Here is a 25,792-nt window from a genome sequence, read left to right on the forward strand (position 1 = left end):
ATAACATCAAATAAGCCGTCGACTTATCACAAGCTAATATACCTCAGATAGGATTAAATGTGGCATATAAACAAGTCTTAAAAAATATTTGCACTTTATTCTTTGAACCTAAGAAAATAATCTTCGCACATTTTTGGGCAAAAATATCCTTTAAGGACTTTTACACTAACTTTCAAATGCTATTTTTTTCCAGTCAAAAAAAGATTTTAATCAAAAGAACATACATATCAAAACTTTGTAATTAACAGTCAGCGAATAAATTGTTAATATTAGGTGGGCAACACAGAAATCAAATCATTCTGAAAATTGAGTTTTGTCACATTATGTTTCGCACACATTTTTTATTGAAGCACACACAACTAACAAAAGAAAAATTTTATTTCAAAGGCTCATTACATGAAAATTATAAAAGAAAGAAACAAGTGCTCGTCTCGAGTAAACCTGTCAACATTAGTTGCTTTAAAATCAGATCCTTGCTTTAATCGTAATATTTCAAGTCCAGTGAGTTATAAATAAAGCAATACATATCAGTAAGCTCTTCAATCTGAAATAAAGAACACATAAATATTTTTAAAAAAATTATGAAAAAATATAAAAACTTTAAGTTATTAAATACTAAAACTACAGTTGAACGATGCTATAGTGAAAATGCTTTCCTTTTTACCATTTCACCATTTCTAATGCTCTTGAAAAATATGTCTGCCTATCTCAAATTGATATGTAAAAGAAGAAGAGAGCAACTGTAAAATGAATTAAATCAGAGGCAAGAGTAAATGAATTAATAAAATGGTGTTCCACGGAAATTTGAGGTTCCGTAAAAGGTTCCAAGAATTTAAATTTTTTAAACTGGTAATGATTGTTGAAACTTGTCGTTATATTTACCCCCAAACAACAAACCATCCTTTATTCGATATTTTGGATAGTTTTATGAAATTATTTAAGTAAAATAACAATAAAAAAAAGTTTAAAAAAAATCTTTTTTCTTCCAATAACAATAGGTTGAACAAATTATGAAAAAGATATGCATTTATAAAAAATTGCATTATTATTTCTCCTCAAAATCTTCAATTCTATATAAAATGATCAAATCCTAGAATAAAGAACTTTATGTTTTGCTGATAATTCTTCTCAACGTTTATAACAATTCTTTTTTGTAAACTAAAATTCAGCGCATTTTATTCATTTTCAGCTTATGCATATACTACAATTAAACTCAGAACTAGTCAAGACGTAGCTCCAGGCTTGTGAATTTAACTGTTTAACATAAAATTTATAATTTTAAGACTATCATTGATAAAACAATGACTGAAATGTCATTCCTCACAATAAATATAATCAAAATAATTTATAGTTAATAATTGGTTGTTTTATTCACAGCTACTAATTTTATTTATCAATTTGGGGTTCCAAAAAAAGATGTTCTATTTGGGGTTCCGTAGCTGTAAAAAAATGGGAACTGATGAATTAAATTCTTTTAATGCTTCCAAGGGGTGATTTGTAAATAGAGGCTTGTAAAGATAAGTACATTCCAAAACTTAACGAAACTTGAATGAACGGGTCAACGACTGTTTGTCGGAAGGTCATTCTGGGGGGGGGGGGGTATTTCTGTATCCTGGGGGGGGAGAGAATTAGAAGGATGCACTGTCTAACAGCTGGTCAAATGTGAGCGAAGTTGATAAGACTGAAATTTGATACAATGCTGTTGCTTGTAGTTCCAACTCCTGCAAATTTAAAGAACTGGAAAAAAAATCTATGGAAATAAAATTTGAGCCCACTTTATATGAATTACCAATTTCTCAGCAGTTCACTAGAAGCGTATAAAATACATTATTTAAATGGGAGTTCAGAAGAGACTACTAAAAATTGTTCACTATAACCGAGCGTTTGCTTTACTCCAGGTTCATTATAGAGGTGTTTGACTACATTTGTTTATTGTACATTGTTTACTTATCAAAAAATTTACTCTTCCAATGTATACTCACTATTTTAGCAGTAGGTTTTCCAGCACCATGACCACATTCAGTGTCTACACGAACCAAGAGTGGATTAACCTAAAAACATTAAAACAAAATTCAAAGTTAAATACTTCATAACTAAACTTAAGTAAGGACGCTTTCCAAGGATGCCCTTTGTATATATGAAGGGATAATTTTAAAGTACTAATAACAATCATGTAGTCTTTTCTGTCTTAATCTAGAAATTAAACAAGTGACGTTCTATAAATTACACTTTCGCAAAACAATATAACAAGCTTCAATACATTAATTTAACTGTATCAAGATTAGCAATCAATTCTCAATAAAAGTATCAGAGAAGTTTAGGTAAATTATGAAACAAATGATAAGTTTGTCCTATGCGCGGAAAAAAATAAGTCTCACCGAATCTAAAAGAAGTAACTAATAAAAGATTATTCAAAAAACGGAATAAATTATACGCGAAAATTAGAGTCCATTAACTAAAGAATAATATTTTGAGAAATCATATTCATCTACAGTGTTCAAAGGCTCTCCAAGATAAAAGAAATACTAAAATTTATAGAAATGATTTACAGAAAATTAGTACTACTCGGTATCTCTGTTTAAGTAATGCATGGAAATAGATCCATAAAGTGAAATTTAATTCCCTGAGCATTTTATCGCAACTTTTTATAATGAGCATGGTTACTTTTCTGCCTTTATTGGGAAGGAAATTTTTTTTATTTAGTTTAATATTGTTCATTCTGTGTAAAAAACTAATTATATTTATTCTAAATCAATTCAATTTTGAAATACAACAAATGTTGGTAAAAAAAAATTGAGAAATGAGATTCAACTTGAACTTATTGTTAAAATAAAAACTTCACTTTAGGAAGAAAAAAATAATAATGATTCTTTCATATTTATTTTCTGTGCAATGTATATATAAATAGCTCAATAGTAAATAAAATTTTACATACTTATATGGAAAGAGATTTTACTTCAGAAATAAATAATATCAAATATTTTCAGCCTTAAAAAATTTGACAAATTACTGGTAATAACTAAACTTATTTCTAACAAAAAATATTAGGTATTTTTTGTACAAGTTGCAGCACTAAAGAGGATTTGGGATGTATAAATGAGATTAAACAATAATGCATAAAGCAAACATTTATAAAAAACATATATACAAGTATTAGATCTTTTTTTATGGGAAATAAAAAGATAGAAAGAAAAGTACCTGTTTAGGACTTTTGCCTATCCTATACTGTAACTCAGCTATCAATTTTAAAGTGTGAAGTGGCACAACTCTATCATCATGATCACCAGTGAAGAGTAGCACAGCTGGATATTGAACTTGATCATCTTTAGGCACACGGACATTGTGCAGTGGAGAATATCTAAATCAAACAAAATTAAAATTTTTTTTATTTCCAATGGCTGTGGCGATGAATATGAATAGGAACAAAAAAAAATTCAAATAAAGAAACAAATGCAATAATAACCCCAAAAAATTCATGAGATAACCCAAGGCTTTCATTTCCCAGTATCTCAATTATTTCGTCACTCCTTGGAAAGTCCCAAAGGTAAGCAAGTTATATTTGTCCATAGACTTGTTTCTTTTATCACACAGAGGACTGGCAGCCTCAGTAAGATGATGCCAATGCAAAAGAGATGGGTAGCAAGGCAAATCATGCCATGTAAGTGTACAAAAAGCGGCCATTGCTGACTGTCTATGCTTGTCAGGCATACCCAAGAGGCAATTATTTCTTCCATATTTGGTTTCTATTTTAGATAAGAGTTCATCTTGGTGAATCCACAGCATTATTTGTTTAAGAAACAATTGAGAGGAGAGAAAAGAAGTTTTGTCTTGTACAGCGTGTCAGCAAAGCATAATTTTTGGCAAGAAAGTCTGCCTACTCATTAGAGTATAAATTACAATGGTCAGGGATCTTTTGCAAAACAATTTTTTGATTTTGACAACATAATTTTGAAGTTGTCTAATGATGTAGAAATAAAACATTAAATTTATTCAACAGTAATTAAATTGTTATAAATAACTGACTTATGCTTTGAATTCAATGAATAAAATCTGATTTTCTATCTCTTATAATTATATCATTTACACTGCAAACATTGTTTTTGACTTTACAAGAGCAATCACATATTTGGAGGTTATATTTTATGAACAGCTTACACTTTTCATAGAACTAGAAGATAGGTGAATAATTCAGGCTAAGACGATTTGATTCTGACAAGTTCCAGATGTATATTCCCCAAATCATTTACGTTATTAAAGAATGACGCATCAATTTTTCAATTAATTTAAAATGTACTGTCAGTTCGAACATTAAGTTTAAAGTCTTTCATGATTGTGTTACAAGTTTACTATTTAGAACTATAACTGAAAAGCAAATATGCAGGTCAATCAATGTTTTAAAAGTAATTATAATAGAAATAATTATGATAAAAATATTAGAAAATTGCAAATTGTGTTTTACGAAACTCACATTAAGACATGAATCATATAATAAAATCAGCTTTACACATAAAATTACATTTTTCTGAATAAATTTTTTTTTACATTTTATAAGAAAAATTAAATATTTGCATAGTTTAAAAAAATAAATAAATTTAAAAAATTTAAAATCAAAAAATTATGTATATAGCTGATATTAATTGAATTAAAAAAATTGATTGCTTAGTTAAAAAATAAATTTCCATTTTAAAAAAATTTATTTCTTATTACAAGCCCTTTCATTTAAACATTGAAAAGCAACTGATTTCATTTTTCATAATAAAACAAAAACATCTAAAGTTTTTTTTCTTTTTTTTAAAATTTAGGGATAAAAAAAAGCTTACAAGTATTAGTAACCTTAAACAGTAAAAATTTTACATCACGCAATGAGAGAAGCCTCAAACTTACTTAAGTAAATTATGAAAATTTTTCTCTTCATCAGGATTGCCATAATCTGATATCCAAGCACTGCCGATTGTAAATTTATGAAACCTCAGCATGTCCATCACTCTGAAACAAATCAAATTGATTTTCTTTACCAGAATGTATTTCGTCTTTACAAAAGAGTACATTTTTTTCAGCCAGCAACATTTCGATTACGAGCAAAGAAACATAACTTTCAGTACATACCCACAGTGAGCTAATGCACATCCATACAGCTCTGGTCTTTGATTAATACATGCACCAATCAACAAACCTCCATTAGAACCTCCATTTATAGTTAATCTACAATGTACAGAATTCACATTCACGTAACAAAATAATGACTATATAAGATGATATTGATCAATAATAAAACTAAACAAAAGTACAGAAAATTTTTGTTCATAAAAACCAATAAAGGGCATGGCTTCTCAAAAATCAGAAGCCTCAGAAATTTTTTATAACAAAAATTTAAGTTGCAGTTACAGTTACAACTAATTTTTGAAGTACCAAAATCAAAATGATTTTTTTAGACTTAAAATTATTCGATACAAGATGATTCAGAGAAGCAGTTAAAAACTTGAAAGGGTGCTAGGACACATCATGAGGATTGAGAATTGCACAGCAGCCTATACCCAGAAATATCATTCTACGCTGCTAGGAATGATTTCATATTATAAACTGGCTAACCATGTGAGCCGATATTTATATTTATATTAATTGATTTGAGCCGATATTTATATTAATTTAAATTACCATAATTTTATGTTTTTCAATAATTAATGTCAAAAAATATATTTAAATACGTCCAGGTTTGAAAACTTATAGAATTGGTAACCACTTTGGCAACCTTTGTAAGTTTATCCCCAAATCAAAATGCTATAAGATCTGAACTAGAAAACATAAAATTAATATGATTTAGATAATAAAAGTATTAGTACAAATATGGATGAACAATTAATACATAAGAGAGAAGCACGCCAAGCCGGATACAATGACATTTATGTACATGTGTTGCTGTAAAATTCTTAGTCACTGCCTGCTTTTTCTGTAACCACTGTGATGAAACTTCCTGTATAGCCTTCAAATGGAATGGCAAAATTAGTAATTGCCATTCAAACTAATGATGACTGAAGGAGAGAAAAAATTGATAATAAAAATCACTTATCACCACTTAGTAAAACAAAACCTAAAAAGTAAAATGAAAAATAAAGAAATGCTAAACTTAATCATTAGCCTGAGCCAGAAAACTAAATCTAAAGAATCAAGCATGAGCGTGCTTAAAAAAAATACTTATATACATCAATAAAGTAACCTTGAGATAAAAGAATTTACTCACTTTTTTGAATTTGTGTATTTATTTTCAATCAAATACTCCGCAGCAGCTTGGAAATCATCAAACACATTTTGCTTGTTAAGTAGTTTTCCGGCAGAATGCCAACTCTCACCATACTCTCTAAAACGAAAATGAACAAATGAATAATGAAAGGAAATTAATAAAGTTTGTAACCAGAACAAAAAAGTATAGAATTACAGAAATTTTTTCTTGAAGAAATGAGAAATTTATTCTAAATGTTTATTAAATTTTACAAGTATTTGAAGAATCAAAATTAAAATTTAAAGGTATATTTCAAAATTAAATGCTTGCTAACAGTGACTACCCTATATTTCTGAACCTAAACTGATCCAGGAATAAGTAGAGAATTTGTATTTTATGTAAAAATTGACAAAAATTCAAAACCAGCATCTTAGGGGGGAAATGCCAAACAATACTATGAATATGGCCAAAAATAGTTAAAAGATTTGTGCAGAATATTTTGCAATAAAATCACTGTAAAATAAAATGTCAGTTACTATAAATGATAATAATAACTCTGAAAACCTTATCTAAAGCTAACTTATTTTTACGATCTATCTTCTGTCTTGCATCTGTATTCTTGTATGTGATCTGTACTTTTTGATGTTCATTGTAAGTATATAAGTTGAGTTTTATGACTTATTTTTAGAAAAATTTCATGAATTCTTGAATTTTACTAATATCACAGAATTTTGTTTTTTGACCCATTAAAAATAATGACTAGCTGTGGTGCCAAAGAAGAAGTAATGACAATAAGAAAATAATGACAATTTTAGATTATCTATAGATTTTTATATACATCTCAGCCAAAAAAATAACATTATATGCAAATAAATCAGGTATAAAAAAAACTCTTAAAGCTACACAACTCTATTATCTTTAAGACATAACTTAAAAAATTTTAATGTTTACATTATTAAATACTAGAAGGTTTTGCTTCCTGTTCGCTCTAAATACCAACCCTGAAAATTGCTACAGGATCATTTTAGTTCCTTGATGACAAAATATTGTTATATCAAAATTAAAAGTTATTAGTACTTAAAAGATGCTTAAACTTCTTATTGTACTAAAATTTAAAAATGAATCATTTTGCTTGGATAAATCTTGCTTAAGCTTGAATTTAATTTTAGGTTACCATACAAACTAGAGCCAAAAATATTATGTAGCAACACTGCAGAAAGTTAACTCCTAATATTGCTTTACAATCTGAAATAATTCTTTTGTATTCATTATTTTAACTGTACATTTCTGCAGGGATACAGCAAAAAAGAAATATTAGAGTACTTTATAATAAACACAACTTATAAATTTGCTTAATTTTGTGAAACTATCAGAAGGTTAACAAAGGCATGTTCATATGCTAAAACAACAACAGTCACGCCAAAGAAGAAAAAAAGAGTACATGAATAGTAATAAAACAAAAGTGCAAATACATAAAGAGTAACAAGTAAGAGAAAAACTCACCCTCCTCCTCTGAGATTTGGTAAAGCAAGAACACCTTTGAAATTTTGAGAAAATATTAACCTGGTGACACTAAAATGAGGTAACAAGCTGATATTGAAACCTCCATAGCCATACAGAAATGCTGGAGCAGTGCCATCTCTAACAAAATCCTAAAATGAGAAAAAATTTGTTTACACACACATTATATATATATATATATATATATATATATATATATATATATATATATATATATATACATATACATATATATATATATATATATATATATATATATATATATATATATACATATACATATACATATATATATATATATATATATATATATATATATAAGTTACGGCCAAAACCCGAATTTGGCCAGCCAAATCGCGTTTGATAATGGTTAAGAACGCTGTAAATTGGCTGGTCAATGTCCGATCTTTTCTTCATTTTGGGAATTGGCCGGCCAGATTGCGAAGTGGCATGGGAGGAACAACCAAAGTTGGAAGAAAAATTCTTTGGCACGTATTAGTGGCTCTGTATAACTTCATTCCTTAAAAATTACAAGCTGCGGTACCCGCAGCTAACTGCTGTGGGATGTGGCCATTTGAGACAAAGTAAAAAATTTAATTTTTTAAATTTTAATTTAAAAACTTGTCTATATTTTTATATTTTTAAATTAAAAAAGAAAACAAAAGGGGCAATATTAGCAAATTAACTTTTTAATAAAACAAATAATAAAAAATTGTGGTTCCACTGTACCACCCGGTATGTGAAAAAACATACCACTTAAATTTTTTTTTCTGTAAAGTAATAGTTATTAGAAATACAAAAGATATTAAAAAAGTAGTAAAATGGGGCGCCTACCAGGCATTCTTGAACGAGCACATCGCCTTTTGGATGGAACATCATGGCCATTTCGTGAAATGGTCAGCCAAAGTAAAATATTCACTGATCGTTTCAATTACATCTCACTTTGGCCGAGAGGCATGGCCAATTCGCGAAGTGGCCAGACTTCGGGCTTTGGCCGTAACATATATATATATATTAAGTATTCAAACACGCAAAATATAACAATTCAAATATGGTTTTATTGCTATGGCAACAGAAGAGATTGTAAAATTATTCAAAACTTTTTAATTCTAATTTTCCTTTCTTTTTTTAAATTTTTAACTCATTAAAAATTTAATACGTTACAATACTTGATATCATATTAAAATTTAAACAGTTTTTTCAAAAAATTATTATTGTAAAACAATGAATTATTAGAGAAAACTAATAATGCAAAATGTATTTCCAATAATATTTTTTTTAAGTGATATTACCTGAAGAAAATTATAAGAGATGATTGAAGCTTAGAGCCCACAAGTAGAATGAACAGCGTAGCAGAAGCAATTGAGTTTTATGGTTTTCTTTTTGTTAAACAGTTGCTTTTAAGCATTCAGCAGTAAAATTCAAGAAAATGTTTACATCAATGAATAATATCAATGACACTGGTTTATAAATTATTTTTCAGTACAAATCACAGTTTTTAGCAAAAATGTAAAAATGAGCAAAAGAAGTTTAAAAAAAATCACAAGCTTTTAAACTACCTTAGAATGAATGATAAACATTGGAATTTTTGTACCATCTTTGCTTGGATAAAACACTTGGGTAGTCTGAAACTTTGAGGCATCAAAACCTTCAACTTTAATTGTTCTAAACTCCTAAAAAAATTAAACAATAATATAAATTAATGTGATAAAAAAAGATACCTCTTTTGCTACTTTACTATTTTCAAAATATTTTTTTAATTAAAACATTTATTTAAAAATATTTTTAAAAATATCATGACAGCATATTTTATTATGTCCTGTATTATGTAAAATTAAAAATAATTAAATTAAAAACTATGTAAAATTAAAAATAGAATTTTTAAAAGTTTCTTTTGAATTAAAAAAAAAATTTCAAAAAACATCTGACTTTTAACTTTTGCAAAAAAAAAAGTAAAATGATTAATAATACACATTAAATAAAATCAGAAAAAAGTTCACATTTTAATTTTCACAAAAATAAAAAAAAGTTGAATGATAAATAACACACAAATAAAATCAGGAAAAAGTTCAATTTAATTTTGACAAAAAATAAAAACAAGGTTTAACGAGGACTAACACATATAAAATAAAATCAGGAAAAAGTTTAAGTTGATGTTGAAATTTCCTACCTTGTGATTTAAATCTTCTTTTAATTCACAACGATAAATAATTCCAGGAGTCAAGAAAGAGACAAATCGAAAGAAAACCTAAAAGAAATTAGTGAATTAGTGAGATAAATTTAAACAGCAAAAATAAAGATAAACATTTAAATGCAATATAACAATTGAAATTTCCATAGTTTAATTTAAAATATTATCAAATTTTTAGTAACATTAAATGAAATACACAAAAATATGTAATAAATTGTGTAAGAATTTTAATTTTATGAATTTAAAACTATCATTATCAGCGTTCGTATAATCAGCGCTCTACTGTGTGAATTTTAAGCATACATTTGATTTGGATCAATTAAAACTAATTATATAGATGAATTTATTCCAAATTGTTTTTTAATACAGATTTGTACTAATTACATATGAAAAATTCCTTATTTAGAAAAGAAGCATTGATTTCTTTTTATTCGTATATTTTTTAGATTATTTAAACCAAATACCTCGCTCAGCTTTTTCTTTCCAGAGCAGCCTGTGATGGTTCCAACTTCTAACGGAAAATTGTGAATGAATTTTCCTGTTTTCAGATCATGTAAATGTAGTTGACTCTAAGCAAAAAAAACAAGAATAAATAAATCGTAAAAAAAATCACCATAATTAAATTTTTCACTTATACACAATCTCTCTGCTCAGAGAGCATTATATTCTCTGCATTGCATCTAGTTCAATAAAAAAAATCATCATGTAAGACTTACGTTCTTAAAATAAAGAATTATAATTAAATTTTACTGAAATAAAATTGAATACACATTCATCAATTAAAATAATATTAAATCAAACATCTATGAATATAGAATATTATGATAAATTCAATGAAGTTTTTCTAAGTCTTATACTTCAACACTAACACTTTCAGTGAGAATGAAATAGCAAGTTGAAATTCTGATATCGATTTAAAGAAGAGCACCAATTTATTTTAGTATAATTAATCCAAAAATACTTTTGAATTATAAAATTCAGACTAAATAAACAATATGTAAAATAAATTAAGAAATGTGCTGCAATGTATCATTTCTTCCTCTTCCTTTTCTTTTTTTTTTTTCAGGTTCACATTCAAAATGTCTTATTTTGCCACATTATTTTAACAAAAAAACAACAAAGAAGAAAAGATTTCCATTCTTTTAACAATTACTAGATAATGATTCAAGTAGCTATTTGTGGTTTATTCCCGGCAACTTATGAACTATTACAAAAAATAAATTAGAACATTATGTTTCAATTATGAGATATGGTTTAAAAAAATGGGTTCAATCCTAAAAATAATCATATGCATAAAAAAATTTTTTTAACTATAATACGAAATCCTTTTAATTATATATTAGAAAGTAAGACAGGACATGCCGACAAGAGTACAGCAACAAAGCTTTGTTTAAATCAAGAATCTTAGTCCATTGTGTTGTTTCGGAATATGCATTCATGGCCTGGAAAATGCTCCAAATTAAATCAATAGTTAATTTGTATAGATTAATAAATTTAGTTAATTTCCTATTTTGATTCTGTGAGCTGGTAGCATCACCATTATAATATCTTAGACTCAATTTATATGTAATCTATCAAGTTGATTTATTTATTGTAACAGAAAACTCAGTTCAAATTTATTCATTTACTTGAAATAGCAAGATTTTAAAAAATGACTAATAAACTTTTTTTTTCCTAATGAATTGCAGAAAGTAATTGCCTAGCTAAACTTGATGAATTTCACTTTTCAAAGATAAATATTAGTATTAATCAACTTATTCCATTGTGTTAGTCCATTGTGTTGTTTCGGAATATGCATTCATGGACTGGAAAATGCTCCAAATTAAATCAATAGTTAATTTGTATAGATTAATAAATTTAGTTAATTTCCTATTTTGATTCTGTGAGCTGGTAGCATCACCATTATAATATCTTAGACTCAATTTATATGTAATCTATCAAGTTGATTTATTTTATTGTAACAGAAAACTCAGTTCAAATTTATTCATTTACTTGAAATAGCAAGATTTTAAAAAATGACTAATAAACTTTTTTTTCCCTAATGAATTGCAGAAAGTAATTGCCTAGCTAAACTTGATGAATTTCACTTTTCAAAGATAAATATTAGTATTAATCAACTTATTCCGTAAATTATACTGTAAAATTGTAATTTTTTTTTAATCATACATAAAATTACTTAAATAAACAATGATTCAAATGTAAGTTCTTGATTATTTAGAGAGAGACAAGTAATCTTTGCTCAAACATTGTAGAGATGAATGAGGTAACAAATTTATTCTGATATTTGGTAATGGAAGCATAAACTAGGATTTTCAATTTTATATTGCAACATTTATTGTTTCCCTAATTCCTAAAACTGCCCAGGTTTTAATGAAGCAAAATTAAAAATAACATAACTTGCAGCATTGATAAGTTAAAGATTTAATTTCCTACTCTCATGAAAGTTATATACAGGTCTTATAATAATTTTATCTTAGGTCTTATAATCAAGTGAAAAATAATTTTATCCACTTATGCAAAACTTATTGATCAATTCTTATTTCAACTTCATTAACTACATTATGAAAGAAAATTAATAACACAATTCAAAATGCTCAATGGACAATTATTACCTTTTTTTAGAATAATAATCTAACTGGTTTTTTATTTTACACCTATACACATATTTTAAAATCAAAACTGCTACTTTTAAACGTTTGAAAATAGTTTGAATTTTAAGAATATGGAGCACTTGAATATTTTGCTCACACTATTGGAAACTGTCAACAAACTGCGCTTTTTTCTTATCTTTAACTTAATTAAAATGGATTACTCATGTTATAGCAATAACACATTTAATACCTTATTCCTATGCAAATTAGTTAGAAGAGTAAAAAAATCATTGTTATAATAAAAAAAATTTCAATACTTTCAGTTAAAACAAGATATAACAATATTCATAAAAATATTGATTTTAAAAACATTGAAAGTTTAAAAAATCTTCAAACATGTAAAATAGGAATAAAAATTTCATTATAAATATGCTTTGAATAATTAAGAAGAAAACCTGAAAATAAAAACACATTATAAATTTAAATATATCATTATACCTACTTTTACATCTTCAATGTAGCACACAAAAAGCTTATCGTTATCAACACATTCTGCCCATTCTAAAACATATTTTGGGTGTTCAGGCATTAAATCCTTCCAATTGTCCTTTGAAATAAAGTTTTAAATAAATAAACAAATATTTTCAAACGCATTCTGCACTTTTGAAAAAAATACACAACCTAAATTTCAATTTGAGCATGTTACTGTACTCAATTTACAGTTATTTACTAATTAAAGAAATTATAAATACTAGTTAAATAAAAATAATAATTTCAGATATTCATAATTTTTGCAATATTAGATGTGATTATAAAAGTTCAAACAGAGCCAACTCTTTTAATTTAAAGATTAATTCAAGAATATTAATTCAAATTATTGAATTAATCTTCAATGAAATTGATTTTTAAAAAAATTAAGGAAAAAAAAAATCCCATGTAAAAAAACTCAAGACTAAAGGCAGTAACAAACTGTTAAAATTTAAGAGAAAAGATTACAACAAAAACATCTAAATTAGGTATAGGTTAGGTATAAATTAGGTATCAAAATTAGGTGTTGGTAAATTACCGAAATAAAAAATGTCATTCTTTTAATAATGTACACTAAAACACATTTCATACTTGCAACAAGTGAAATTTTTTTAAAATATAAGAGCTCACTTAAAACTTACTTCACTGGTATTATTGAAGTCGATGTTAACTAATCTATACATGGGACTCTTTCTATCAGTTCTAAAAGTAAAAGTTGTTCCTTCATTTGTAACATAACTATATTCAGCTTCCATATTATCAATTATACATTTTAAAGGTAGAAGACCTGAAATGTAAGTAACTATTATAAAAATTTAGCACTGATGATGTTTTAGATTTTTGTTTTCTTAAATATTTATCAGTCATATTTTTATTCAAAATATCTAATATAATGCTCTTACAGTAAATCCAATACATTATTGCACAATGTTAGAAAAGGAATTGAAACATGATCTAATATTTATGCAATTATAAGTCAAATAGATAGCTTATAAGTTTTAAAATATTAATTTCAACATAAGCAATCAATATACTCAATAGCTACAACAATTTTTTAATTAGTTACCACAAAAATAAGAAAACAATATAGTTACTTTCATAATAATTAATACTTCCTTAAACAAAGTTTGAGTTTTATTCTTTAGTTTAACCATTCTCAGCTTGTAATTATAGAGTTCAAAATATTGTTTTAAAATCAAAAATTCTCATAAATGTCAGTTCAATAATTATATAATTATACTTTTAAAAATATGTAAGCCCTTTCTCATTAGCAAACTATCCGAAGGTAAAACTTATGCTAAGGTAAAACTTTTTCTTTCAAAATTTATTTATTATAACTTTAAAGTGATTTTTTTCCCAGATAGAAAAAATTTCGTGTTTTATATAAGCATTGCTTTTACTCTCTTTCTCTCTCTATCATCAAAAATAAGCAAATCACAAACCCTCATTCATTATTAGTCTCTGAAACAGAGGGTGCTAATTTTCCAAACTAGTATTAGTAATCGAAAAATAAAACAAAAGAAATATGTATGTACATTTAGCATTCACAAAATTCAAATTAGTGCAATTTTAAGGTTCATATACAAAATTCTATATAAGCATATAACATTAATGAAATTCTGCATGAATTTAAAAAAAAAAAAAGTAACATTTAGATAAAAGTAATAAATTTAAAATTATACAACACTGAACCTTTATACTTCATTATAAAATAAAATATAAAAAAAAAATCAACATAAAATTTATAATTAAAAGAGCTCATTTGCATAATAACAAAATATTGCATGAAAATTTATATTAATTTTTTTTATTGAATACATAAGCTTCTACCTTTAAGTCCTATTATCTGAAAAAAATCTACTTTTAGGTTTTACAAAAGTCCCTATCGTGTAAGGCAGTGTTCCCCAACCCCCGGTCCGTGGATCAAATGGTACCGGGCCGCCCAATTTAAAAATATTTGTGTTCCATTAAAATTTTATTTGTTTAAAGGAAGGGGCCAAGGAAGGTAGTGACGTAAATTTTTTAATGTTTTAAAAAGTTAAAAAAAAGAAAACCACCGCAATATTTTCTCTTTAAATTAGTTTTAATAAATCAATCATCATAACTGTAAATATCATAAATAAAACAAGAAAGCGCGGCGCGAACTATACATTGGAACTAATGAAGAATTTCGTCTTTCCTCCCGATCGACTAATTGATTAAACGTTCTAGTAAGTTAGAATGTTAAATCACTTTCTATTTATTTTTTGGTGTAACTGTATTTTATTTTGAAGGCATGTTTAAATACAATTAAATTAAGATTAATAAATCAAAATAATCTAAAATATAAACAATCAACGTCCGTCCCCCCAGCGGGCCTCGGTAAAATTATCAAACGTTGACAGGTCCGCGGTGATAAAAAGGTTGGGGAACACTGGTGTAAGGTACAAGACTTTTCATTGTACATGTGTCTATATATATTGCACAGTTAGCAATGCTAGCACTGTTGTTAGCACTTATTAGTACTGTTGTTTTGTCAGCATTCATAGAGACAAATACAAATACTGACTCAGGTATTGTACACTTTTGATTGTGATACTTAAAAATTCATAAAAATTTAAGTAAATTATAAAGTAATTATTTTTATAATTATTAAATTTATAAACATTATTTAAATTTAATAAAAATAATTCATAAAGGATAAATTTCAAGAATTACTTTTGATTATTCTCCATAAAACCTTCAAATTTCATAGAAATAAAAGATAACAGTTTGTAAAACAGGCTGATTTAACAGTAAAAATTTTTAATAAATAGCCCCAATACATTAGTCACACTTCCACAAATTGTGAAATTTTTATCTTGTTTTCACAGAACTTACCAGATATTCCATTAGGGAGAGTCTTTAAATCACATATGTAAACCATATTGTTTTTACAAGTTTCTGCAACACTGCAAACAGCATATTGGCCACAGTGACTAACAGATGCAGAACTAAAATAAAGAAAAGAAAAAGTTTAAAATCAGAACTCACTAAGAAAAAGTCAAAAATATTACAATCAATGGTTTTCATCTTGTTACTACTGATATCTGAGAGTGAATTATCTGCTTTACGGTTAAAGCACACACTAGGAAAAAAAAATTTGAATTGTACACAGAGGCTTATTTTGAGATCCTAAGACTTACGGGTAAAGAGCTTTTTGGGAATCCTCAACACAATGCCCTTATTATTCATGTTATTTCCTTCTTCTCTCTCAGTACTATCTGTACTTCTTATCGTGGAATCAAAGTAGCCCCACCTAATATGGTGCTCCTAAAAGAGTGGACAACATGTCTGCCCTTCTGATACCCGAATAATAAATGTTAATATTAATAATAATTGGAAATAATTATTAATATTAACATATTAATAATTATTTCGAATAATAATTGGAAAAAAATAAAGTCTATTATATGTATTGTAAAAAAAAAGCAAAAAAGACATTCAAAAGTACATATCATCAGACTACAAAAATATATTTAAAAACTTAATCCTTAACAACTATTTTTACATCAGGAAATTGACAAAAATAAATCAGCTTTACATCTTTAACTCGAAAAATACTAAGTTATAGATTTTTTTTCCAACTTTTTACATAAAAAAAAAAGATAAAAAACACATTATTTTAAGTCAAACTTAAAATCAATAGGAAACCTTTTAGAAAGCAATAAAATATTTTAAAAATAACAATAAAGAAATAAAGATGTTAGCTTTTTTTCTATAAATTTATATTTAAAGACTAGTTAATATTAAGAAGACTGCAAAATAACGAATGTTATGACCACCTAACATTTGAAACTATTATAATCAAATACTATCTATTAAATCTAACATCTTATCATACAAACAGTAATCATATTCAAACAGTAATCATTTCATTAATATAAGATTGAAAACACCTACGTCATCCATTTAGGGTGCTCAGGAAACTCAACACAAACAACATCTTGAGATTGATCTGTTCCAATCTTATGATAAATTAATTTATGGTTTTCCAAAGAAGTGGTTTCAGTTCCATCAACACCGTTTTCAGCATCTGGATATCCCTATGAATAGGAGAGGACATTTACATAAATAGCAATTAATTCTATATTAAATGTAGGGGTTTTAAGAACCCAAATATGGCTAACTCTCAATTATCCATGGAATTAAGAGGTACAACATATTACAGGCATGAAAGTGGACAAAAATAAAAAAAAAGCTGAACTTTTACAATGCAGATCACTGGAAGGAGGGGGGGGGTGTTCTATATGATATTGATGACATATATAAAAGTAACTTTTAACTATGCCGGGAGATTTTTTATAATATTTAAAGTGACAGATAAATTTAGACAGTTAACTTTAAATTTTCTTAAATATAATTTTAAAATTTTGACCACTACTATATTAAAGAAAATTAAGCAATTCTAGGAAGTCACGACTATTAAATTACTTACTAATGAAAAATATCACATCTTTACAGTAACTAATTCAAGAGAAAACTTATTCTACTTCTTTCAAGAATCGCGATATTGGATTTTAAAATTGCGTGAATATGAATCGCGATATTGGATTTTAAAACTGCTTGAATATGAATCACGATAGTATTGGATTTTAAAACCGTTTGAATATGAATCACGATATTGGATTTTAAAATCACGTTAATATGAATTGCGATTTTGGATTTTAAAATCGCGTGAATAGGAACCACGATATTAGATTTTAAAATCGCGTGAATATGAATCGCGCTGTTGGATTTTTAAAAAAAACGAAAATGCAAATTGCAATATTGAATTTTTAAGTCGCGTAAATAAGAATCACGATGCATAATTTTTAAATAGCGTACAAATACGAAAAACGATGCCTGATATATCAACTGCGTGATAACGAACCGAAATATTAGATTTTAAAATTGCGTGAATATGAATCACGATATTTGATTTTAAAATAGCGTAAATATGAATCGTTATTTTGGATTTTAGAATCACGTGAATATGAAACACGATAATGGATTTTAAAATCACGTGAATATGGAACGCGATAATGGATTTTAAAATCGCGTGAATAGGAATCATGACTTTGGATTTAAAAATCGCGTGAATATGAATCGCGATAATGGATTTTAAAATGGCGTGAATAGGATCACGATTTTGGATTTGAATATTAATCGCGATTTCGGATTTTAAAATCGCGTGAACATAAATCGTGAATTTGGATCTTAAAATCGCGTGAACATGAATCACGCTGTTAGATTTTAAAAACATGAAAATACAAATTGCGATATTGAATTTTATTTTTAAATAGCGTAAATAAGAATCCCGATGCATAATTGTTAGATCATGTGAATTCGAATCACAATGAGTAATTTTTAAATACTGTACAAATACGAAAATCGATGTCTGCTATTACAACTGCGTGATAACGAATGTCAATATTGGATTTAAAAAAGCGTGAATACGAATTGTGACGTTGGAATTCAAACTCGCGGGAATACAAATCACGATATTGGATTTTTGAATTGAGTGAATAGGAATTGCTAGTACGATTTTTAAATCACATAAAAAAATCGCAACAAGTAACTTTTAAATCAGTTAAATACGAAAATCGTTGTTAGATATTAAAATCGTCTGATTAAGAATCGCGATTTTAGCAGATTCCGGAGCAGTTCCTAATATTTAAAATTCCGAAAATCAGACAAAAAAAAAATAGAATATTGGAGGTCGAAACGAAACTACTTTAGACTCCTTTCCACTCTACAGCGGAAGCCGAGGTTATCAAAGCTCCACCCAGTTTCGTCTGAAGATTATTTTCTCGGAAGGCTACTGCAGAGTGAAAAAGTTTGTTCCAAGTTCGACTATCGTTCGGACGGCTTGGGTTTCTCGAATTGGACTCCCCAAAAAATGTAGTTTTTAGAAAATGTTCGGAAATTTTAAAAATTGGGAGAAAAAAGTGGATTTCCGCTTTTTTGCCGAAGTCTTTCATCCCTCATATTAGGAAAAGCTAATTTCACAAATTGATAAGTCTTCGCAAAAAATACTTCTTAATAATTATTTAGTAGACGAAAAAAATTTGATATGAAAGGTATATAAATTTGTACATAATTTTAAAGAATGAAATTTTATAAGGTAAAAATACAAAATTTGAACAAAACTGATCAAATAGTTCCTGAAAATCAAATTTAAAAAAAGTAAGTTATATTTAACTACCAGAAATAATCAGACAACTGAAAATAAATACAATCAAGAATGCATGATAAAAGTAATAATATAAATAATAATATAATAGATTATCTTAACTTACTGAATAAAAAAATCCTTTATTATCATGTGTCCATGAAAGAGCTGAAAACTTTACTTTCTCTATTGTCTCTGGAAATTCTTCACCATTAGATACCTTCTTTATCTATAATTTGATAAAAAATTCAATGAGAAATACAAATATACATTAAACATATTTCATCAACGCTAAGATTTTAGTATAATGAAAACAACCTTTATCTTTTGCCAATCTGAACCACTTTCACTGATTCCATAAGCTAGATATTCACCATTTTCTGAAAATTCATAGAAAGGTATGCTTATCAATCCTTCTTTGGACATTTCATTTGGATCCAAAAATATTTCTGGTTCACTTTCTAATGTCTTCTGCTTATATAAAACACTGAAAAGACAATAGTTGCTCAATGATCTTTGTAAAATAAAAAGGGAAATATCAGTTTATAAAAACTTTATTTAAGAAATGCAACTCAATTATTATTATTTTTTTTATTAATAAGGGTACTTTTATGGATATTGAATAAATGTGATAGCACCCCTAGATAACTTGATAGCAAATTTTTTTTTAAATATCATTCAAAACTATAAATAAAAAAAAACATGAAAATTGAAAAGGCGCTAACCCAGTGAAAAAAGTGAAATCCAGTTTTTATTGAATATTTGAATTAAGATATTTACCATATATTTTAGATGAAATTATTTTCTGAATTAGTTTTAAAAAATACAACTAATAATAATTGTTTATTCATGATGTTAATATATATTTTATTAGAAAATTGAATCAAACTTTTCTTAAATTAATATGAACAAAGCATAGTTAGTAGTTATGTTATAACTTAATACTGAAAAAAAATAATAATAATAATTTAATTAAACTGGAAGAAAAATGTTTGCAACTGTTGTTTTTTGAAGAATTTTTATTTTATTTTTATTACCTTAACAAGCATTAGGAAATTCAGGAAAATTGGGTAACAAGATAGCCAGATACTTCTTTTCTTCGTTTTCAAATAAATGATGTTTATTTGGAGAAGTTGTTTAAAAAACTTCTACAAAAATCCACTACTGATCTTGTATGATCAGCATGTACATTTGTAATAAATACGATTGGTATTTTTCTTTAAATCTTATCACTACAAAGTAGCCTTACCAAGGACTTAATAAATAAAGACAATAAATAAAATTACCTTTGGTTCTGCAATCCAGTGTTATAAAAATAATAATAATTCTCCCCTTCCTTGAATGGACAGCTATATTTAGGAAAGTTCCACATACTCTTAATTCTGAAAGAAAAGTACAAATCAGTTCTTTTTTAAAATGCAAAACAGCTTGCACAGTGTATTAGTATGCATCTCAATAAAAACATAAATTATAACAAAGAGTCTAAAACTTCATTACAGTTTATTACATTTTACTTTTAATAAAAGTTTATAAGGTATTTAATTATTTTAAAAGAAAATATAAAATTAAATATTCAATATAAAAATAGGATTTGGGGGAAAATTTATATAGGGGAACAGGGGGTAATGCCGGGCAGCTAAGATTCAAAGGCCTGTATGAAATAAACTGTTTGACTTAGAAACTGTTTGTCTTAAAAACTGCCTGATTTAACCAAAATATTCATTGTTTAGTTGTATACAATACATCATTCTCAAAAAGTCATAGATGGACTACTTTTTTTAAGAATGAATTGAAGAAGAACCATCCAGTTTGACTCCACTAGTGGGGTCAAACTGGATGGTTTAACTTTTTCACATGTTAACTGTATGGGAAATTTAGAAATACTAGAATTTCATTCAAAAAGTAACACACATTTTATATAACAATTTAAGACAATTATGCCCGTATTTTATATCTGATCTAGGTCTAAGCCTTATTCAAGAGGGGGAGGGAAAGAGCGACAATTGTCCCAAGGCCCAGGGTGACTGAGAGCTCAACCAAAATTCCTTACAAAAATGTCATGTTTATTAATATTTTTCAAAAAAAAATGGCAGAGAATTTCTTTGTATCTATATAAAAAAAAAACTATAATTTGATATAAAGGGTCTTCAAGCATTTAGAACTTTCAGAATAAGTAAATTTTGTCCTGATATACATAAAACTTTTGTTCAGTCTTGTTGTGTGTTGTTATCTTCTTCCGCTGAACTGCAGTTCTTATGGGCCCCACATAGACACACATCAGTAGGGTGGGGCAAAAGATCTGGTAGTTTACGGTTTTAGCCCATGAGCGGAGGATAGAACAGTGCTACCTATCGGGCTAAACTCTTACTGTTTGTTAAGGTATGAGTCATTAGTAAACGTATAATAAGCAAAAATTTTTAATGATGAATAAATAATGATAGCTTTAAAAAAATAAAAATAAAAATTTGAGAGTTGGAATAGTAACTTATCTACAGAGATGCCACACATTAATCAAATACAATCATAATCATGCCAACATTGAATGACCTTCCTCTTGACTAGTTAAGTGTAAATCAGAGTTTGCCTGCTAGATAATACTACTAATTTCGCCAATATCAAGGTATACCCAGTTTTACCCCTCTCTTACCTACATATTTTGTTCAATTATTCTACATTTAAATATAAATCAGCGTTTTAAACTTTTATTTAACAAAAAAACCTAAGGGGTCATCTATAAATTTTGTCTTATTTAGATGAAGAGAGGGATTTTTTAAATTGTGACAGTTTGTGGCAGGAAGTGTGACATCACACATTTTGGTTAAATCTGAATCATTCAAAATCAGCACATTAAATATTTTCATATATTTAGTTTTTGTAATTTTTTTCATCAAAATAAATCCACATCTGACCATTATTGTTGTTAGCCTCACAAATATCATTAAAATACATGAGTGCTTAAAAATAAAATTTGAAGCAGGATGCATAACATGGGTTTTGTTCCTAAACTGCTAGCATATGTTTATATATTATATTGTGACATGAGGTAAGGGGTAGTATAAAATAAATTAAAAATAAACTTAAAACAAAAATATATTAAGTTTAAAAACTAAATTTACATGATTGTGGATATTTCCAGGGTGTGAGATGTTGTGCCAACTACCATCACCAAGGAACTGAATAGATTTTAAACTTGCAAATTTAAAAAAAATTATAAACATGTAGTGGTTTACATGGAAGTAGCTACTAGTTCTGCCTTTGAATAGATCTCCTTCAGTGATGTTTTTCTTTTGTATTTCTTTATTTTTTTTTTAATTTCTTGCACGCCACTGCCTGGAAGTTGCCAAGACGTGAGAATTATTTTGACATAGATCACAATACGGAAATTTTCCCGTCGATCCATAACAACTTTCTGAACCATTAGTATATATGTTAATGCAAAATAGCATGATGCAAGACATAGGGGTAAGGTAAATTGAGATACTTAGAGATTAAGAAAATGAAGGAGTCCATAATATTGAAAAAATATGCAGCATTATTTATGAACAACTACTAAGTGAACAATAGTTAAGCCCAGGGCTCCCAAGTACAAAGGGCCTTAAAAAACTTTGAAGTTAAAAAAATATTTCATTTATATTAAAAGTATCAGATTTCCAGGAATTATAGGGCCCACTTTTTGTGTTTGATTTGGGACCCACGAAGTCTCGCTACACTACTGAAAATACACTTCTGTAATATTTTTACAATATATTCAGCAAAAAATATGCAATAAAAAAATTATTCATATAGCCTAAAACCTATAACATATCATAAAAATACCAATAGAATTAAAAATTAAATCCTCTGGTATGTTATTGAAAATGTATAAATTTCACTAGATTCAAAAATTATTAAGGTGATATGGATTTTTTCTACCTTAAAAATATTTAAAGCTAATGCAGTTTTTCCATTATCAAGTCTGCTTGTTCCTAGGATTATATATATTTATACATTCAACTAAATTAGCATTATACTAATAGTAGTAACATAAAAAAATCTTAGAATGGTTCTGCTTTTGAGGCTACTATATTCCATTATTTTACTAAAATTTATCTTATAATGTTCTTATACAATTAGTTTTTATTAAAACTTATTTAAATAAGACAAAAAAGAAGTTCAAGATATTTGTTAAAATAAAAAAAGACTAAGTAAGGTAAAAATAATAAAATTACAGTTCTAACAACCAATTGTAACTAACATGGTTAACAACTTTGTATCACCTGAAATTTTAAAATGAGCATAAATATTTTGTAGGTCCCACATCTGTCTTTATGTCTCCTTGTGCATTCTAGTTCAAATTTGCAACAAGAATTATTAATAAAACAGAAAATTAATACAAAGAAAATTATTTTTTAGTAGTTTACTTTCCTTCCCAACAAATAAAAATTAATTAGTATTAATATTAATTTAGATTATTAATATTAATGATATATTTTAGTATGTAATTTAAGATTTGGTATTTGCGAATTCATGAAAAGACTTCAGTGCTTTCACTACAGCGCGAGAATCTCGCATGTTTTTTTTCTTTTCTCGCATTAGAAAATGATTAACGTGAGAAGTTCGGGCACTCTATTAATCAATTTTAAAATGCGCGAATCTCTCGAATTTTGGAAAAAATTTCGTCTTCTGCTATTTTGAAAAAGACATAAAAACAGCTACGACAAGTGTTGAGGAAAAAAATGAGTCCTTTATAATAAGTTGTTTAAAGTTAGCTCTATTTTTAGCTGTTCATGAATTACTAAACTCCCTCACCGACAATTTACAGCAATTTGTAAAAGTTGAAGTCTATGAAAACTATGCTGGAAGACCTAACAAGAAGTATGAACATGGAAATAACTTCAACGAACTTCACTATTCTATAACAGAAATAATTGAAAGCCTATGCAGGTAGATGTAGAAGATAGGAAAGTGTGAGCACAATGCTACAAATTTAATTAGTGATTCTGAATAGTTCAGCATCTGTTGCAAGGTCATTTAGCACCCAAAACCAAATTAACACAAAATATTGTAACAGATTGACTGGTGAGCATTTGAGCAAACTAATGAGAATAACTGATGAAAAAGTAGATATAGAACATTTCCCATATGATAATGCAGCAAAAACATTCAATGGTTTAGAAATTAGAAGACGTTAAAAATGTATTATAATTAAAGAAATGTTTTTTTTTTTGCAAGTCTATTCGTGTTTTTTTAGTTTTTAGAAATCTCACTTAACTTTTTGAAATCTCACCCTGTTTTTGAGAAAGAGTGAGAAATTCTCTCCCATTTATTTCTGAAATGAAAACACTGGACTTATTAGATTGCTTTGTTACATAAAATTTATTATTACTTGAATAAAGTTATGTTTTATAAAAATATTAGTGCGATGCGAAAAAATTTTAAAAATTTACCGCTCTCTAAGCTTCTCTCTAACTGGACAATTTTCTAAATAAGGAACTGTTATATCATTTTGAGCTTTCACAAATTCTTTGGTTTCATCTGCATCAGGATCTTCAAGCCATCTATACGGATCAATAACCTGTAAATAGATGAAATTTTATTTTTGCTAACCAATCAGGAAGGTCTCCCTGTTTAGAAATAGTTAGTTGAAGCTGTTAAAAAAAAGTGCAAGCTTATACTCAGGTGTAATTCGATTGGTCGACAAAACGTTAAAATCAAGCATTAAAACTTTTAATAGATTTTAATAACACATACGAGTCCTGGTAAAAAACTGTCAAGGATATTTCTGCTTTCTGATCTGTCACTCTAACTGCAATTGCCAGGGTGCAAAACAAATTTTTAACTTGCAAATTAAAAGGAAAAAAAAAATATTTAGAGGTTCGACCTGGGAAGCTATAGCTTTCTTATTGATCTCTTTCTGTGATGTTTTCTTTTTTTTTTATTTCGGCTCAGATGTCGAGTATTTTAGTGTATATCAATCGGAAATGTTTCCCCCTTTACGGAAATATTGACACATTTTCAATTCTGATTTTAAAAAAAAATATACACAAAAAAGTAAATATATTTATTTAATTTACAAATATATTTAAAAGAGGTAACAATTAAGTTTTAAAACATTAAGTCTTGACAATTTAAAAAGAAAATTAGATGAATGATTAATATAAGAAGAAAAGATGTATAGTTACGTAATTATTAAGAATATTTACTGAAACTGGTGCAAAAACTTTAAGTTGCTGTGCCAAACAAAACTTTTAGATATTTAAATTGTAACTAAATATATGATGATCTATTTCTAAGTGTGGTCATATTTAAATCCCACATTAGTAAAATAAAATTGATTAAAAATAAATTGCATACCTTTACTCCATGGTGATCCTCAGTTGTTCCGTCTCTTTTCGCATCCGGATAAATAAAAGACATATTTGCCCGGCTTTTTTTGAAAGAAAAATTTATTCTCCTTACTGATTTAAATATTGAATGAAATCTATACACAGAAACTGGAACACAGACTTTCAATAAAGCTATCATAAAGAGGGAGTAAGGAGCGGTGATTGTTTACGTTTTCTCCGGTAGCCTGTTTCTTCCTCATTAAAGAC

At 27.1% G+C, this 25,792-nt stretch overlaps 1 protein-coding gene across 1 annotated transcript; it reads right to left on the reverse strand.

Moving 5' to 3' along the window:
* Positions 1 to 360: 360 nt before the first annotated feature.
* LOC107447102 (prolyl endopeptidase) lies at positions 361 to 25,792 on the reverse strand. Its single transcript, XM_016061920.4, has 19 exons — positions 25,554 to 25,792; positions 24,647 to 24,774; positions 20,507 to 20,602; positions 19,539 to 19,707; positions 19,348 to 19,449; positions 16,970 to 17,112; positions 15,908 to 16,020; positions 13,690 to 13,835; positions 13,023 to 13,127; positions 10,394 to 10,498; positions 9,909 to 9,986; positions 9,298 to 9,411; positions 7,721 to 7,869; positions 6,239 to 6,355; positions 5,107 to 5,202; positions 4,885 to 4,986; positions 3,199 to 3,358; positions 1,983 to 2,051; positions 361 to 544 (listed from the first exon to the last, which is right to left on the reverse strand). The coding sequence occupies exons 1-19, from the start codon at positions 25,722 to 25,724 to the stop codon at positions 479 to 481; spliced, it is 2,229 nt and encodes a 742-aa protein (XP_015917406.3). The 5' UTR covers positions 25,725 to 25,792; the 3' UTR covers positions 361 to 478.

This window comes from Parasteatoda tepidariorum, chromosome 3 (genome assembly GCF_982258835.1).
Source record: "Parasteatoda tepidariorum strain Cologne lab strain chromosome 3, Ptep-v5.0, whole genome shotgun sequence".
Lineage (NCBI taxonomy): Eukaryota > Metazoa > Arthropoda > Arachnida > Araneae > Theridiidae > Parasteatoda > Parasteatoda tepidariorum.

Excerpts from the sequence above, each read along its gene's own strand:
- LOC107447102 (XM_016061920.4), bottom strand. The coding sequence starts at position 25,724 with ATGATAGCTTTATTGAAAGTCTGTGTTCCAGTTTCTGTGTATAGATTT. Across the intron at positions 24,775-25,553 it reads AGGATCACCATGGAGTAAAG|GTTATTGATCCGTATAGATG; the intron begins GTATGCAATTTA and ends ATCTATTTACAG. Across the intron at positions 5,203-6,238 it reads AAATACACAAATTCAAAAAA|ATTAACTATAAATGGAGGTT; the intron begins GTGAGTAAATTC and ends TGTACATTGTAG.